At 34.0% G+C, this 17599-nt stretch overlaps 1 protein-coding gene across 1 annotated transcript; it reads left to right on the top strand.

Annotated features, from left to right (window-relative positions):
• Positions 1-1505: 1505 nt before the first annotated feature.
• Positions 1506-13338, top strand: LOC123565826 (uncharacterized). Its single transcript, XM_053552269.1, has 3 exons — positions 1506-1694; positions 8996-9179; positions 12371-13338. Exons 1-3 carry the CDS (start codon positions 1506-1508, stop codon positions 13336-13338), a joined length of 1341 nt encoding a protein of 446 aa, XP_053408244.1.
• Positions 13339-17599: the final 4261 nt, after the last annotated feature.

The raw sequence follows: 17599 nt of genomic DNA, 5'->3' as shown, positions 1-17599 counted from the left end.
AAAGGACTGTATAAAAGTATATAACACAAAATGTGTTTTAGGGTGTGTTGTTAAATTCCGTACTTAAGTAGTGTTTTATTTTTCAATGAAATCTGCTAAAACTTTTATTCAAGGTAATAAAAGTCATTTATTTACCGTTGTAACAGTATGATTGTTTTCTCAAAGAAAAATGGAAATCCTCTCCGCAATGCCCGCAAATTAAATGAGAATCATTCTTTCTGGAAATCAGTTTTGTTGGAAAGATATATTCAAAAATACTTTTACTTGTTGTAAAGATAATTATTCAAAAAACTTTTATTTTAACTTTCTTCGCAGTAATATTGCAACAAACAAACTTTTATTCAAGTGCAGATTAGAAAGATTCGGGACTATGTGACCTTTGTAATATGGAAGTTGAAAGTACGTATCACTTGATCTGAAATTATATACATATTCAGAAGTTTTGAAATCAATTTTTGAAATGACATTTTCAATAACGACTGGAAATGTTTCCTTCCCGTACTTTAAAACAATTTATTATATATACGACGATAGTCTTCTTAATACTACTTGCTTTTCTCTGCTATTCCTTTTTTTTCTATTTGCTAACCTACCGATTTTTTTCTCTATACTATCAACTACGTTTTTATGAATGACCAAAGTTGTTATATTTCTAAACGTTCAAACAGTGCAAAAACGTTTTGTTGTATGTTTAAGATATGGAAATGTTATGTAAAAATACTTTGATAAATAAACGGGCCTTAAACGTGGTTCCAAAGAAAGGTGGAAGCACTATTAATTTATTACTTACGTTAAATAAAATTTAACAGTAATTACTATTAGACGTCAATTCTTTGAGTCGCGAAAGTTATTATAAGGTAGCCTTCAAATAAAAAAAAATGAATGCAACTATGTGCTAGTCGCTATGTACAAATAGTCCAAATGCGAGGTTAAATGATTTTGCGTCCAACCTTACTCTCGCGCCAACCTTTTAGTTTTTTAGTTTCATATTCATATTGGCCTATCAAAATGTTACACATTTTATTTCTTCAGCTGTTTTAAACGTTAACGTACATTTTAAGCGTTACCTATTAATGTGGTGTCATAAGTGACGTCACTCACCTGATATATCAGCACGTTGACATGGAACAAATTGACACTGTTCCTTTGCGACAAAACGGAGTTGAAAAACGCTATTATATTATAGTTGTAATAATTTAAAATACATTCAAAGTTTACTGCAGTCAGGTCGGTTTTAACATGTTAGCATTCAGTGCCATATCCACCTTTTTCTGCAAGTAACTTACACTACTTACACATGAATCAGATGTCGACGATGATTGTCTTCTGATAATTTTAGCACACCTGCCTCACCTTTTTGGAACAAACTTACCACCTCTAGATTCTAAATGTTATGCTCTAAATATACTCGGTATAATATATACAACGTGCAAAATGATACATCAAATTTTCAAGAAAGAAAAAAATATTTATTCTGCAATACCTTTATATATTAATAATATAATATGCATGACAGGATATTAATTCAGATGCAAAGCAGTTGTAATTGTTTTCCACACAAAATTGTGACACCGACATATGCAATCAGCGGCAGTGAATACAGATTCAAAGGAAGATGTGAGTTTGATTTAGCCGATGGTGAAGACACATGTACAGTCAACATCACCTTCAATAAAGATATTTATGGTTTCGAGGTATGTTAGAGTATACTCTAAGACATAAATGAGATCTTTGGTTTGGAGATATTTTTAGCATGGTTTAAAACCTGAATAAGGTGTAATTTGGCTCAGAGGTAGTTTTGAAAATAATATATGAAATGTATACATGTAAAGAGATTGTTTGCTTTGATGTATGCTGGAGTATAATCTAAAAATGTCTATACATGTATTTTCAAAAGAGATTTTAGGTAAATGGTTATGTTCGTGTATAACCTGGAAACTTCTATAAAGAGATTTTTGACTTAGAGGTATGTTCGTGCATAATCTAGAAACTTCTATATAAAGAGACTTTTGGCTTAGAGGTATCTTCGTGTATAATCTAGAAACATTTATAAAGAGATTTTTGGCTTAGAGGTATGTTCGTGTATAATCTAGAAACATTTATAAAGAGATTTTTGGCTTAGAGGTGTGTTTGGGTATAATCTTGAAACTTCTATAAAGAGATTTTTGACTTAGAGGTATGTTCGTGTATAATCTAGAAACTTCTATAAAGAGATTTTTGGCTTAGAGGTATATTCGTGAATAATCTGGAAACTTCTATAAAGAGATATTTGGCTTAGAGGTAGGTTCGTTTATAATTTGGAAACTTCTATATAGAGATTTTTAGCTTATATGTATGTTCGTTCATAATCTAGAAACTTCTATAAAGAGATTTTTGACTTAGAGGTATGTTCGTGCATAATCTAGAAACTTCTATATACAGAGACTTTTGGCTTAGAGGTATCTTCGTGTATAATCTAGAAACTTCTATAAAGAGATATTTGACTTAGAGGTATGTTCATGTATAATCTGGAAACTTCTATAAAGAGATTTTTGGCTTAGAGGTATATTTGTACATAATCTAGAAACTACTATAAAGAGATTTTTGGCTTAGAGGTATGTTCGTGTATAATCTAGAACCTTCTATAAAGAGATTTTTGGCTTAGAGGTATATTTGTACATAATCTAGAAACTACTATGAAGAGATTTTGGCTTAGAGGTATGTTCGTGTATAATCTAGAAACATTTATAAAGAGATTTTTGGCTTAGAGGTATATTTGTACATAATCTAGAAACTACTATGAAGAGATAGACTTAGAGGTATGTTCGTGTATAATCTAGAAACTTCTATATAGAGACTTTTGGCTTAGAGGTATGTTCGTGTATAATCTGGAAACTTCTATAAAGAGATTTTTGGCTTAGAGGTATGTTCGTGTATAATCTAAAAACATTTATAAAGAGATTTTTGGCTTAGAGGTATATTTGTATAATCTGGAAACTTCTATAAAGAGATATTTGACTTAGAGGTGTGTCCGTATATCATCTGGAACCTTCTATAAAGAGATTTTTGACTTAGAGGTATGTTCTTGTATAATCTGAAACTTCTATAAAGAGATTGTTGGCTTAGAGATATGTTCGTGTATAATCTAGAAACTACTATGAAGAGGTTTTTGGCTTAGAGGTATGTTTGTGTATAATCTGGAAACTTCTATATAGAGATTTTTGACTTAGAGGTATGTTCGTTTATAATCTAGAAACTACTAAGAAGAGGTTTTTGGCTTACAGGTATGTTCGTGTATAATTTAGAAACTACTATGAAGAGGTTTTTGGCTTAGAGGTTTGTTCGTGTATAATCTGGAAACTTCTATATAGAGATTTTTGGCTTAGAGGTATGTTCGTGTATAATCTAGAAACTACTATGAAGAGGTTTTTGGCTTAGAGGTATGTTCGTGTATAATCTAGAAACTTCTATAAAGAGATTTTGGCTTAGAGGTATGTTCGTGTATAATTTAGAAACTACTATGAAGAGGTTTTTGGCTTAGAGGTATGTTCGTGTATAATCTAGAAACTACTATAAGGAGATTTTTGACTTAGAGGTATGTTCATGTATAATCTAGAACCTTCTATAAAGAGATTTTTGGCTTAGAGGTGTGTTCGTGTATAATCTAGAAACTACTATGAAGAGATTTTTGGCTTAGAGGTATATTTGTACATAATCTAGAAACTACTATAGAGAGATTTTTGGCTTAGAGGTACTTTCGTGTATAATCTGGAAACTTCTATCAAGAGATTTTTGGCTTAGAGGTATATTCGTGTATAATCTAGAAACATTTATAAAGAGATTATTGGCTTAGAGGTATATTTGTACATAACCTAGAAACTACTATGAAGAGATTTTTGGCTTAGAGGTATGTTCGTGTGTAATCTAGAAATTACTATGAAGAGATTTTTGGCTTAGAAGTATGTTCGTGTATAATCTGGAAACTTCTATAAAGAGATTTTTGGCTTAGAGGTATGTTCGTGTATAATCTAGAAACTTCTATCAAGAGATTTTTGGCTTAGAGGTATATTCGTGAATAATCTGGAAACTTCTATAAAGAGATATTTGGCTTAGAGGTAGGTTCGTTTATAATTTGGAAACTTCTATATAGAGATTTTTGGCTTATATGTATGTTCGTTTATAATCTAGAAACTTCTATAAAGAGATTTTTGACTTAGAGGTATGTTCGTGCATAATCTAGAAACTTCTATATACAGAGACTTTTGGCTTAGAGGTATCTTCGTGTATAATCTAGAAACTTCTATAAAGAGATATTTGACTTAGAGGCATGTTCATGTATAATCTAGAAACTTCTATAAAGAGATTTTTGGCTTAGAGGTATATTTGTACATAATCTAGAAACTACTATAAAGAGATTTTTGGCTTAGAGGTATGTTCGTGTATAATCTAGAACCTTCTATAAAGAGATTTTTGGCTTAGAGGTATATTTGTACATAATCTAGAAACTACTATGAAGAGATTTTGGCTTAGAGGTATGTTCGTGTATAATCTAGAAAGATTTATAAAGAGATTTTTGGCTTAGAGGTATATTTGTACATAATCTAGAAACTACTATGAAGAGATAGACTTAGAGGTATGTTCGTGTATAATCTAGAAACTTCTATACAGAGATTTTTGACTTAGAGGTATGTTCGTTTATAATCTAGAAACTACTAAGAAGAGGTTTTTGGCTTACAGTTATGTTCGTGTATAATTTAGAAACTACTATGAAGAGGTTTTTGGCTTAGAGGTTTGTTCGTGTATAATCTGGAAACTTCTATATAGAGATTTTTGGCTTAGAGGTATGTTCGTGCATAATCTAGAAACTACCATGAAGAGGTTTTTGGCTTAGAGGTATGTTCGTGTATAATCTAGAAACTACCATAAGGAGATTTTTGACTTAGAGCTATGTTCATGTATAATCTAGAACCTTCTATAAAGAGATTTTTGGCTTAGAGGTGTGTTCGTGTATAATCTAGAAACTACTATGAAGAGATTTTTGGCTTAGAGGTATATTTGTACATAATCTAGAAACTACTATAAAGAGATTTTTGGCTTAGAGGTACTTTCGTGTATTATCTGGAAACTTCTATCAAGAGATTTTTGGCTTAGAGGTATATTCGTGTATAATCTAGAAACATTTATAAAGAGATTATTGGCTTAGAGGTATATTTGTACATAACCTAGAAACTACTATGAAGAGATTTTTGGCTTAGAGGTATGTTCGTGTGTAATCTAGAAACTACTATGAAGAGATTTTTGGCTTAGAAGTATGTTCGTGTATAATCTGGAAACTTCTATAAAGAGATTTTTGGCTTAGAGGTATGTTCGTGTATAATCTAGAAACTTCTATCAAGAGATTTTTGGCTTAGAGGTATATTCGTGAATAATCTGGAAACTTCTATAAAGAGATATTTGGCTTAGAGGTAGGTTCGTTTATAATTTGGAAACTTCTATATAGAGATTTTTGGCTTATATGTATGTTCGTTTATAATCTAGAAACTTCTATAAAGAGATTTTTGACTTAGAGGTATGTTCGTGCATAATCTAGAAACTTCTATATACAGAGACTTTTGGCTTAGAGGTATCTTCGTGTATAATCTAGAAACTTCTATAAAGAGATATTTGACTGAGAGGTATGTTCATGTATAATCTAGAAACTTCTATAAAGAGATTTTTGGCTTAGAGGTATATTTGTACATAATCTAGAAACTACTATAAAGAGATTTTTGGCTTAGAGGTATGTTCGTGTATAATCTAGAACCTTCTATAAAGAGATTTTTGGCTTAGAGGTATATTTGTACATAATCTAGAAACTACTATAAAGAGATTTTTGGTTTAGAGGTATGTTCGTGTATAATCTAGAAACATTTATAAAGAGATTTTTGGCTTAGAGGTATATTTGTACATAATCTAGAAACTACTATGAAGAGATAGACTTAGAGGTATGTTCGTGTATAATCTAGAAACTTCTATATAGAGATTTTTTGCTTAGAGGTATGTTCGTGTATAATCTGGAAACTTCTATAAAGAGATTTTTGGCTTAGAGGTATGTTCGTGTATAATCTAGAAACATTTATAAAGAGATTTTTGGCTAAGAGGTATATTTGTATAATCTGGAAACTTCTATAAAGAGATATTTGACTTAGAGGTGTGTTCGTATATCATCTGGAACCTTCTATAAAGAGATTTTTGACTTAGAGGTATGTTCTTGTATAATCTGGAAACTTCTATAAAGAGATTTTTGGCTTAGAGATATGTTCGTGTATAATCTAGAAACTATTATGAAGAGGTTTTTGGCTTAGAGGTATGTTTGTGTATAATCTGGAAACTTCTATATAGAGATTTTTGGCTTAGAGGTATGTTCGTTTATAATCTAGAAACTACTAAGAAGAGGTTTTTGGCTTAGAGGTATGTTCGTGTATAATTTAGAAACTACTATGAAGAGGTTTTTGGCTTAGAGGTTTGTTCGTGTATAATCTGGAAACTTCTATATAGAAATTTTTGGCTAAGAGGTATGTTCGTGTATAATCTAGAAACTACTATGAAGAGGTTTTTGGCTTAGAGGTATGTTCGTGTATAATCTAGAAACTTCTATAAAGAGATTTTGGCTTAGAGGTATGTTCGTGTATAATCTAGAAACTACTATGAAGAGGTTTTTGGCTTAGAGGTATGTTCGTGTATAATCTAGAAACTACTATAAGGAGATTTTTGACTTAGAGGTATGTTCATGTATAATCTAGAACCTTCTATAAAGAGATTTTTGGCTTAGAGCTGTGTTCGTGTATAATCTAGAAACTACTATGAAGAGATTTTTGGCTTAGAGGTATATTTGTACATAATCTAGAAACTACTATAAAGAGATTTTTGGCTTAGAGGTATGTTCGTGTATAATCTGGGAACTTCTATCAAGAGATTTTTGGCTTAGAGGTATATTCGTGTATAATCTAGAAACATTTATAAAGAGATTATTGGCTTAGAGGTATATTTGTACATAATCTAGAAACTACTATGAAGAGATTTGGCTTAGAGGTATGTTCGTGTGTAATCTAGAAACTACTATGAAGAGATTTTTGGCTTAGAAGTATGTTCGTGTATAATCTGGAAACTTCTATAAAGAGATTTTTGGCTTAGAGGTATGTTCGTGTATAATCTAGAAACTACTATGAAGAGATTTTTGGCTTAGAGGTATATTTGTACATAATCTAGAAACTACTATAAAGAGATTTATGGCTTAGAGGTATGTTCGTGTATAATCTGGAAACTTCTATAAAGAGATTTTTGGCTTAGAGGTATATTCGTGTATAATCTAGAAACATTTATAAAGAGATTATTGGCTTAGAGGTATATTTGTACATAATCTAGAAACTACTATGAAGAGATTTTTGGCTTAGAGGTATGTTCGTGTGTAATTTAGAAACTACTATGAAGAGATTTTTGGCTTAGAAGTATGTTCGTGTATAATCTGGAAATTTCTATAAAGAGATTTTTGGCTTAGAGGTATGTTCGTGTATAATCTAGAAACTACTATGAAGAGATTTTTGGCTTAGAGGTATGTTCGTGTATAATCTAGAAACTACTATGAAGAGGTTTTTGGCTTAGAGGTATGTTCGTGTATAATCTAGAAACTTCTATGAAGAGATCTTTTGCTTAGAGGTTTGATCTAGAAACCTAGCTAAGGGTTTTGCTCGAGCATATTCTAAATATTCTAGTTAAAAAAGTATGTTCGAGTACAAGAGGTATTCAACTTATATTGAATCGTATACGATTTAAATTTCTAAGAGGTGTATCATAATTCAATAACTCCGTATTTTGTATTTAGCCAAACTGAAGATAAACGTTTTCATTATCGTCTTGAAATTCTCTTGTTTGGATTTTACACGAGCACTCATTAACCTTTAGTCTGCTGGTGGCAAGTAATTTTGCCTTTGCGACCAGTGACCAAGATCAGTCTGTATATCCATTTAGGCCGGTCATGGTCTGCAGAGTTTACTATTCAGTCAGTAAGTTTTCTTTGAAAACCCCTTCAAATTATAAATGGTACTACCCAAATGGAATGATGGACCAGTCCAGTTTAGACATATAGCAGGCTAAAGGTTAAAGACAACTTTTTATTAAAAACTCAACGTCATATTTGTTGCTTTGGCGTCACTTTGACGTAAATATCGATTTATACATTAAGACTGTCTTCCCTAATTCTGTACCACTTTAAAGAAAAAATTTATGAAAATACAATGAGTAAAAGCAACACGATACTTGTTGACTGAAGAGAACGATTAACGTAAACAGTCAGACAGAGTGAAATAATTATTATGGTTCAACAAAACTGGACGTTTGCAGGGAAAAAAGTGACAGAAATATCAAAAATGTAAAACATTCATTAATTCGGGCATATGCTGCATTCTGTATTAATTTAACCATTACTTTGCTAAATTTCTATAATGAACATGTCCATCTTTCAATTTGGACATTTCCATTAACTTTTAAAAGGGGTGCTTATCAAAAATGTACTGACTGAATAGCGAACAGTGCGATCTTGATCATTTATGTATTTTCGTCTCGTCAGTGTACTCCAATTACATAACATACTAGTACTAGTGAAAATAGTGTAAAGTACACAAAGATTGAATTATATGATAGAATTTCTAAAATTAACAATCTATTATCTTTTAAAACATAATTCTTTTCCAATAATAATAAAAAATGCAAAAACAGTTTCCAGAATGTACAGTTAAAAAAAGAGTTGATTGTACCATGTACACTTAAAACGAATAATGATGAATTTGATCAATCGTTTTGTTGTAACCTTACCAAATATGCTTCGTAATTTGATAAAACCGGAATAGAGGAAACTGTAAAAATAGTTTAATTATGTTTGCTTTTCATGTCTCATTTCTTCACATTTTATTTTCTTATATATTAACAAAGCACAATGTTCAAAAAAAATATGATGACATTTAAACCGTTTTATCTGTAGTTTTGGACTGTCGATCAACTCGCTGTTAGTCACACTGGACGATGGGTTTGTGTAACGAACAAATGGTCACTATCAACACCGAGCACAACCAAGATAGACTTTCACGCCGACTATTCAGGAGTGCAAGAACCAGAGGGTGATTGTTACGTACTAACTAACAGTCAGACAGAATGCTTGTCCTATGGTAAGTAATGGTTTTGGTAAGGTTATAGTATTTGGTTGAAAATATTTTAACTATATATCCGGTCGAGGGGTTAATGCGAAGTATTTCTAGTTGCTTAGAAAACTCTCGCTCTCACTCTCAGCCCTGGACGTATCATCTCCAGAAATCGCTTTGTTTTATTTGTCTGAAAACTGTTATACATTTCTACAAATTGTTTCCATTTCCATTAAAACACAACATTTTCTGCATTACATTTGCAGGTATATTTGTTTCACTGACAAAAAAGTAGTACTGTTTATATTTTACACAATATTTCGCAGCGTATATGCAGTGACCTTGAAATCGTCAAAGTATTGTTTCATACCTTTCACAACAACATTGTAAATTACACAAACTGAACTGCGTTTCATTCCTTCTGTTAATATGCTTTTAACTAAAAACACACGTTGGTTTAAATAGATATATAAGTACACTCAAACAACTGAGCATTTTGTCGAGTCTTATTCACATTTTGAGCAAAATTGCAATAGTTTTTTAGAATTCCTCATAGTTTATACTTGAGAACGTCTTACTCAGATAAATTGTCTTTGGTCTGAATTATGTCTCCCCCAGGAGACATATTGTTTTTGCCCTGTCCGTCCGTCCGTCCTTCCGTCCGCCCGTCCGTCCGTACGTCACACTTCATTTCCGAGCAATAACTGGAGAACCATTTGACCTAGAACCTTCAAACTTCATAGGGTTGTAGGGCTGCTGGAGTAGACGACCCTATTGTTTTTGGGGTCACTCCGTCAAAGGTCAAGGTCACAGGGGCCTGAACATTGAAAACCATTTCCGATCAATAACTAGAGAATCGCTTGACCCAGAGTGTTGAAACTTCATAGGATGATTGGTCATGAAGAGTAGATGACTCCTATCGATTTTGGGGTCACTCTATAAAAGGTCAAGGTCACAGGTGCCCGAACATTGAAAACTATTTCCGGTCAGTAACTTGAGAACCACTTGACCCAGAATGATGAAACTTCATAGGATGATTGGTCATGAAGAGAAGATGACCCCTATTGATTTTGGGGTCACTCCGTCAAAGGTCAAGGTCACAGGGGCCTGAACATTGAAAACCATTTCCGATGAATAACTAGAGAATCACTTGACCCAGAATGTTGAAACTTCATAGGATGATTGGTCATAAAGAGTAGATGACTCCTATTGATTTTGGGGTCACTCCATCAAAGGTCAAGGTCACAGGGCCCTGAACATTGAAAACCATTTCCGATCAATAACTTGAGAACCACTTGACCCAGAATGTTGAAACTTCATAGGATGATTGGTCATAAAAAGTAGATGACGCCTATTGATTTTGGGGTCACTCCATCAAAGGTCAAGGTCACAGGGGCCTGAACATTGAAAACCATTTCCGATCAATAACTTGAGAACCACTTGACCCAGAATGTTGAAACTTCATAGGATGATTGATCATGAAGAGTAGATGACCCCTATCGATTTTGGGGTCACTCTGTGAAAGGTCAAGGTCACAGGGGCCCGAATATTGAAAACTATTTCCGGTCAGTAACTTGAGAACCACTTGACCCAGAATGATGAAACTTCATAGGATGATTGGTCATGCAGAGTAGATGACCCCTAACGATGTTAGGGTCACTCTGTTAAAGGTCAAGGCCACAGGGGCCTGAACATGGAAAACCATTTCCAATCAATAACTTGAAAACCTCTAGACCCAGAATGTTGAAACTTCATAGGATGATTGTTCATGCAGAGTAAATGACCCCTATTGTTTTTGGAGTCACTCCATTAAAGGACAAGGTCACAGGGGCCTGAACATTGATAACCATTTCCGATCAATAACTTGAGAACCACTTGACCCAGAATGTTGAAACTTCATAGGATGATTAAACATGCAGAGTAGATGACTCCTATTGATTTTGGGGTCAGTTTATTAAAGGTCAAGGTCACAGTGGCCTGTTCATGTAAAATCATTTTTTGGAAATAACTTGAGAACCACTTGACCTACAATGTTGAAACTTAATAGGATGATTGGACATGCAAAGTAGATGACCCCTATTTATTTTGAGGTCACTTGATCAAAGATCAAGGTCACAGGAGCCTGAACAGTGACTGGAGAACCACTAGGCCAAGAGTGTTGAAATTTAGCGTGATGACTGGACATGCCAAGTAGATGATCCCTATTGCAGCTAACCATCAGTGTCTCTTCGACTTTCGCTCCTGACCCCTATTGACTTCTTGCCTATAGGACTTTGCATTGGGGAGAGACATGCGCTTTTTTACAAAAGCATTTTCTAGTTTTGTCTTGTTTTGAGTTTAGCGCCATTTTCAACAGTATTTCAGTTATGAAACTATAACCAGTGTTCCTGGATTCTCTACCAGTACAAACTTTTTCTCCAGTAACTGCCAACTTCTCCACATGAATCAAAGGTGGAGGATTTCAGACACAATGGCTTTAATCAAATCGTCACGGAGAACATACGCCTCGGCCAAGAATCAAACTCACGACCCTGCAATCCATAGATCTCCGCACTCCCTATTGAGCTAAGCGGGCGGACTGACACTACACCTCTCTTAAAGTGACTGTAAATTTTGACACTTCGGACGCTACTCCTCTCTAACATTGAACGTGAATTTTGACGCTTCGGACGCTACAAATATCTTAAAGTGACCGTGAAATTTGACACTTCGGAGGCTATCCTCTCTAAAAGTGATCGTGAATTTTGACTCTTCGGACTCTACACATCTCTTAACAGTGAACGTGAATTTTAACTTTTTGTACGCTACATTTCTCTAATTGTGAACGTGAATTCTGACTATTAGGACGCTACATTTCTCTACCTGTGAACGTGAATTCTGACAATTCGGACGCTACAGCAGAAATGTCAGACGAAAATGGCATGAACTGATACTAATGCAGAAATACTCAAAAACTGGCCGTTGAAATATATAAAACCTTAAAACATAAAACATTTCATTTTGGATAGCGCTAAAATTAGGTAGATGTAAAATCTATTTATTTATTTTACTAATAGTTTGTTTCTGTTTAAAAGAATGTTATTGTTGTAAATAAGTCATTTATCGCTACAGAATACTGTCTTCCTTTTAAGCTATCCTGTAGATATCAAATGTTTGCTTTTGCATAAGGAGCAGTTGCAAATGCATGCTCTAAAATTTTCATTACTGATATATTTCAGACCCAGATATCACAACAAGGACCACCACCACCACAACAACAACAACTACCTCTACTACATCAACCACCACCACTACGCCACCTCCTCCAACTACCACTCCTACAACTACCCCTACCACCACGACTATCACTAATACATTTACCTTCACCACTACGCCACCTCCTCTAACTACCACTCCTACAACAGTTACTACTTCTTCCTCCTCGACAGCAACTACCACTAATACATTTACCACCACCACTTCGGCGCCACCTCCAACTTCTACTCCCACAAGTACTCCTACCTCCTCGACAGCAACTACCACTAATACATTTACCACCACCACTACGCTGCCTCCTCCAACTACCACTCCTACAAGTACTCCTACCTCCTCGACAGCAACTGCCACTAATACATTTACCATCGCCACTTCGCCTCCTCCTCCAACTTCTACTCCTGCAAGTACTCCTACCTCCACGCCAGCAACTACCACTGATATATTTACAATCACCACTACGCCACCTCCTCCGACTACCACACCTACAAATACCCCTACAACAGAAGCTACTTCTACTACTTCTGCCATAACTGCTTCACCTACGCCGTCAACTGCTTCTTCTACTACTACTTCTACCACTACTACTTCCACTACCACAGTTGCACCTCCGCCTAGTAACAGTCCGAGTATATCTACAGAGTTTACCACCGTATTACCTACAAGTACCTCAGCAAGTTCTACAACATCTTCAACCTGTATCTGTAACAGTACAGTAAAAATCCCAATGAACGAAACTGAGTTTCAGGAGATGTTACAGAGGTTGGCAGTCAATAAAACAACTCTTTCAGCAACTCGTAGACAATTAACCAGCGCCGAAGATGACCGCATGTCGAGTACGGCGATAGGGGCTGTTGGCATTGTATGCATGGCGATTGTTCCCGGGCTACTGTTGGTGTTCGATGTATCAAAGTTTGTGAACATGAAAGCTTGAAAAGTGTGGGTACAAACCAGTTGTGTCTATAAATTAGTGATATTTATTTTACTTCCTGTTTAAATTATAGTAAATGAGTATGAAATGCTTAAACATTGACATACAATATACAAACTGAATATGTAATGTAGGCGTTGGTTGATAAACGTTTCAAATCTCCACGAGGATGATACCCTAAACTGCAAATTTATATGTACATGTGGTAATCGTGTTGTTCAAAATATTTTTCCATTTTTATTTATCAAAAATATATGCAAGTGTAGTACAAGTTAAGGTACAGCATCGCACTTAGAAAGTTGTGCCGCTACACTAACGCTATGTATAACAATTTATTTATTTATTTATTTATTTATTTATTTGGGTTTTACGGCGGACTAACACAGTATAGGCTATATGGCGCCAAATAGGACTACAAATTTTGGTTCCTCATCTCATTTACATCGAAATAAAAACATGAGGTATGGAATCAAAATTTGCATACCTGCTGGAATCACAGAGTTACTGCAAAACCAAGTGTTAAGACCCTATTAGTCGCCTCTTACGATCATGCAAGGGTAAGGCAGTTGTTCCAATTCTTTTCATATACAGATCGTCCCAGAACCACATGGGGCTAACATATAAGGCACAATCTTAAACTAACATATCAGGAATGTACCCGGGACAATGAAATATACTCAAATGTTAGTCAGATTAGTGAGTGAGTGAGTTGGATTTTACGGCGAATCGACACAAAATGGTCATATATCGCCAAGTTAGTCAGATTAAGGTAGATCTGCACGTTTGATAAACCGGAATTCTTGCATAAAAACTACTTTTTTTCACTGGAGCCGCCCATGTATTAACAGGAGAAAAAATCGTGTGCAAACAAGGCAATTCACGTGCTGTTAATACATGATTTTATTTTTGAAATGCTTTGCCAGGGACGTATGTATGTATTTTTGCGCATACTGATATTTTGTGTCTTGTTTCTTCCATAACAACCACTTCTTGTAGCATTATAGATACAATGTAATCTATAGTATGTTTTGTTGTATCAGTTTCCAACCCCAAACGTACTGCCCCCATCAATGTACGCACTAGCTTCTCTTAGAGTTCACTCCCTTTACAAAGCGTCTGTTCAGTTATTGTAAATAACTGTGAATAAATAAGTATTGCGTATAACTTGTGCTATTGCTCATTTTTAAGTATTATATTTATGATTTTTGTTAGTATCAATCGGTATGTTTTATCTGATTTTTCGCAGAATTCATATAATAAACCTTGAAAGCTAGTCACTACCCTCGTACTCATCCGTGTTCTAAATGTGTTCGTACTCAAAATAATTCGAATGTAAATTTATTATTTTTAAAATTGTGTTCCTGTTAATCAAATTTTTAAGTTATATGCAAAAGTATGGGTAATATAACGTTTGTAATAACTAGAAATAAAATAAGATGCTCAAAAACCTTCAACTCACGCTTTTGGTACTGTGTTGTTGATATGTGTGCTCTGGTTATGGATATTTAAAACATGTTTACCGTTTCCAAGAACAACCGAATGGTAACTAAAATTGTACCGGAATCGTAAAGTCATCACATATGAAAACAATGCATTAAGTCGTCGTGTAAATGTTTTTTATGCTAGAATAGCGACAATACAAGTTTGTTTTATGTATTAACGTCTGCAGAAGCACTTGGGATATGTTTGTCGGTCTCGGTCACAAACAATCTCGCGGGCTTCTGCAGACGTTAATACACAAAAAACGTGTATTGTCCATACAGTGATGGCGTAGCGTCATTTATTCGGAAAACGTAGATTCGGCGTACGGAAATAAAAATCATTTTAGTACTGATTAATGGCAACCAGTGAATATCTTTTACAATGGCACTGTTACTATCTTTCAAAGGTTAAAATATGATATCAAAACATCTGACACGTTAAATGATTCAAAATAATGTCTTAATATTTGCTTGCGTTGAACATGCGCTTCACTTTAATCATGGTCAAATGTCTCAAAAATATGCACACGGATCTATTTTATTTCACTACATTATAGACCATATGTTTATTTACGACTGTGAGAAATTTCATTAAAATGTAAATCTACATTGTAGAAAAACTTCTATTTGCGAAAATGTAACGAAAGTTGTGATTTTCCCATAGACTCCCATTATGAAAAAAAAATGCGTGAGGTCAAAATTGTTGAAATCAGTCTTGCAAAAATTCAAGCGCACGATCCTATCTTTTTTTATTTGCTGAATTTTCTAAGCATATTCTGAAGTTTTGTAAAACCAGGGTTTAATCAGATTCTACATTGTAGAAAAATTGCTGATCTGAACGTGCAAAATTACCTTAAAATCTCATCAAGAATAAGGATTCAACATAAGTGAGAGCGTCAACACTACACACTGTGTTTGATAAAGAATGTGCAGTTCTAGATAGTTTATCAAACTATATTTGATTTCAACTGAAGAAACTATACTTAAAGCAAATATCGTTATTGAAATATCATTTAATTACATGGGAATGCTATTTCGTGATACTTGCGGAAAGTTATATTTCGTTAAGATTTCAACTTTTACAGATAATTAAAATAAATTGAAATTTAAGTCAACCATGTGTTTCAATGTTTGCATAATATAAATACAATGAATAATGGTTATTGATTTTGTAGATCTATCAGGAAAAAATGCAAGAGTACTGCAGCTGAAGTACTGCGCGACTTTAGTCCACTAAAGAACGAGTTCATATTTCCCGATATATAACCTTTTACGTATCTGCGTGTATAAATGTAATGTAAATATTATGCATGTGTTCAATAGCCTGAATAAAATTGACCGTACTGAATTAAATAAAAGAATTAATACAACGACACACATTAAATTACGTCACGCACCCGATATGAAATTCAGGCATAAATGTATGGAAAATATTGACGTTTCCGGTACCACTCTAACTCAGCGGGAAATAGAAACGAGATTGTAATAATAGTGTGAATGACTGAATTCTTAATGGGCGGAATTAAAAGAAGAGATTATATGAGCCGCGCCAGAGAAAACCAACATAGTGTGTTTGTGGCCAGCATGGATCCAGACCAGCCTGCACATCCGCGCAATCTGGTCAGGATCCATGCTGTTCGCGCTTTCAAAGCCTATTGCAATTAGAGAAACTGTTAGCGAACAGCATAGATCCTGGCCAGACTGCGCGGTCATAATGTACTGATAATACAAAATTGCTAAAAATAACTGCAGGTAATTAAAAAAAAGCGTGACGACGAACAGATTTGAATGAATATGGCCAAAAAGATCCATAATAGTGAATATTCTGAACTGTTCACAACTTGTGTGATTGTTACTTAAATGAATCATAAAAACGATGCTAGAAAGTATTAACTGGGTTGTGTTTCATTTTAATTCTCACAAAGCCTGTGGGCAAGTCAACTCGGTCATACCCAATAAAAAGTCTAACTAAAATTTATTATTTTTTTCAATTTTTTGTCTGAGTTTTAAACAATAAGTTAAATTTTCTGGAATGTTCAAGATGTGACAAAAAGAAATGAATTTTTTTTTTTTTTTTTTTTTTTTTTTTTTTCTAATTCGCAGGCCTCTGTTTTTGGTAGGTAAAACAGATATACTTGACAGCAACCGATTTCGACGAATGAAGGCACCGTAATCATGTCAGAACCGTAGATCAAACACCTAATAACGACATTATACATCATATATACCGCAGCCATTGAGGGCGCGAAATTCGTCCTCTACCAGTACAGATACAGATCGATATGATCAGATATAGATCGATATGACAGAGTGAGAGAAAGCCCCTAACATAGCGACATCCAAATAATTGCAGCCGAACAATATATGTTTTCATATTTGCCCATTACCTTTAAGTGAAATATGTGGAAAAAAAGCTGTAAATGTATGTTTTAATGTGAATATTACTTTTATTGTCTATGTGTTATATCTTAATTACTGACAAACTATATGTTTCGGAAATACATAAAAAATGCGTTTTTTTTCTACTTTTTTCGTTGAAAATTGAAAAGCAATTGTAATGCTTTACTCTATGTAAACTGTCTCGATTATAAATATCTATATTTTGAAGTCATAATTCACTCATTCCGCCAAAGCGCTACTGATTACGTCAGACCTGGGTTCGATTCACTACGCGGTCATCTATTTTCCTTGATTTGGATTTTTTTTTTAATAATATTTTAGAAAAAAAATTTCATAGTTTCATGTTCATAACATGAACAAACTGCAATTTGACGGAAAAATTA

Source organism: Mercenaria mercenaria, chromosome 1, assembly GCF_021730395.1.
Source record: "Mercenaria mercenaria strain notata chromosome 1, MADL_Memer_1, whole genome shotgun sequence".
NCBI lineage: Eukaryota > Metazoa > Mollusca > Bivalvia > Venerida > Veneridae > Mercenaria > Mercenaria mercenaria.
The sequence above is the reverse complement of the archived record's forward strand: the minus strand, read 5'-3'. Positions and strand labels throughout refer to the sequence as shown.

Coding starts and splice junctions, on each gene's coding strand:
- LOC123565826 (XM_053552269.1), top strand. CDS start 1,506: ATGCATGACAGGATATTAATTCAGATGCAAAGCAGTTGTAATTGTTTT. Junction 1,695..8,995: donor AAGATATTTATGGTTTCGAG/GTATGTTAGAGT, acceptor TTTTATCTGTAG/TTTTGGACTGTCGATCAACT. Junction 9,180..12,370: donor GACAGAATGCTTGTCCTATG/GTAAGTAATGGT, acceptor GATATATTTCAG/ACCCAGATATCACAACAAGG.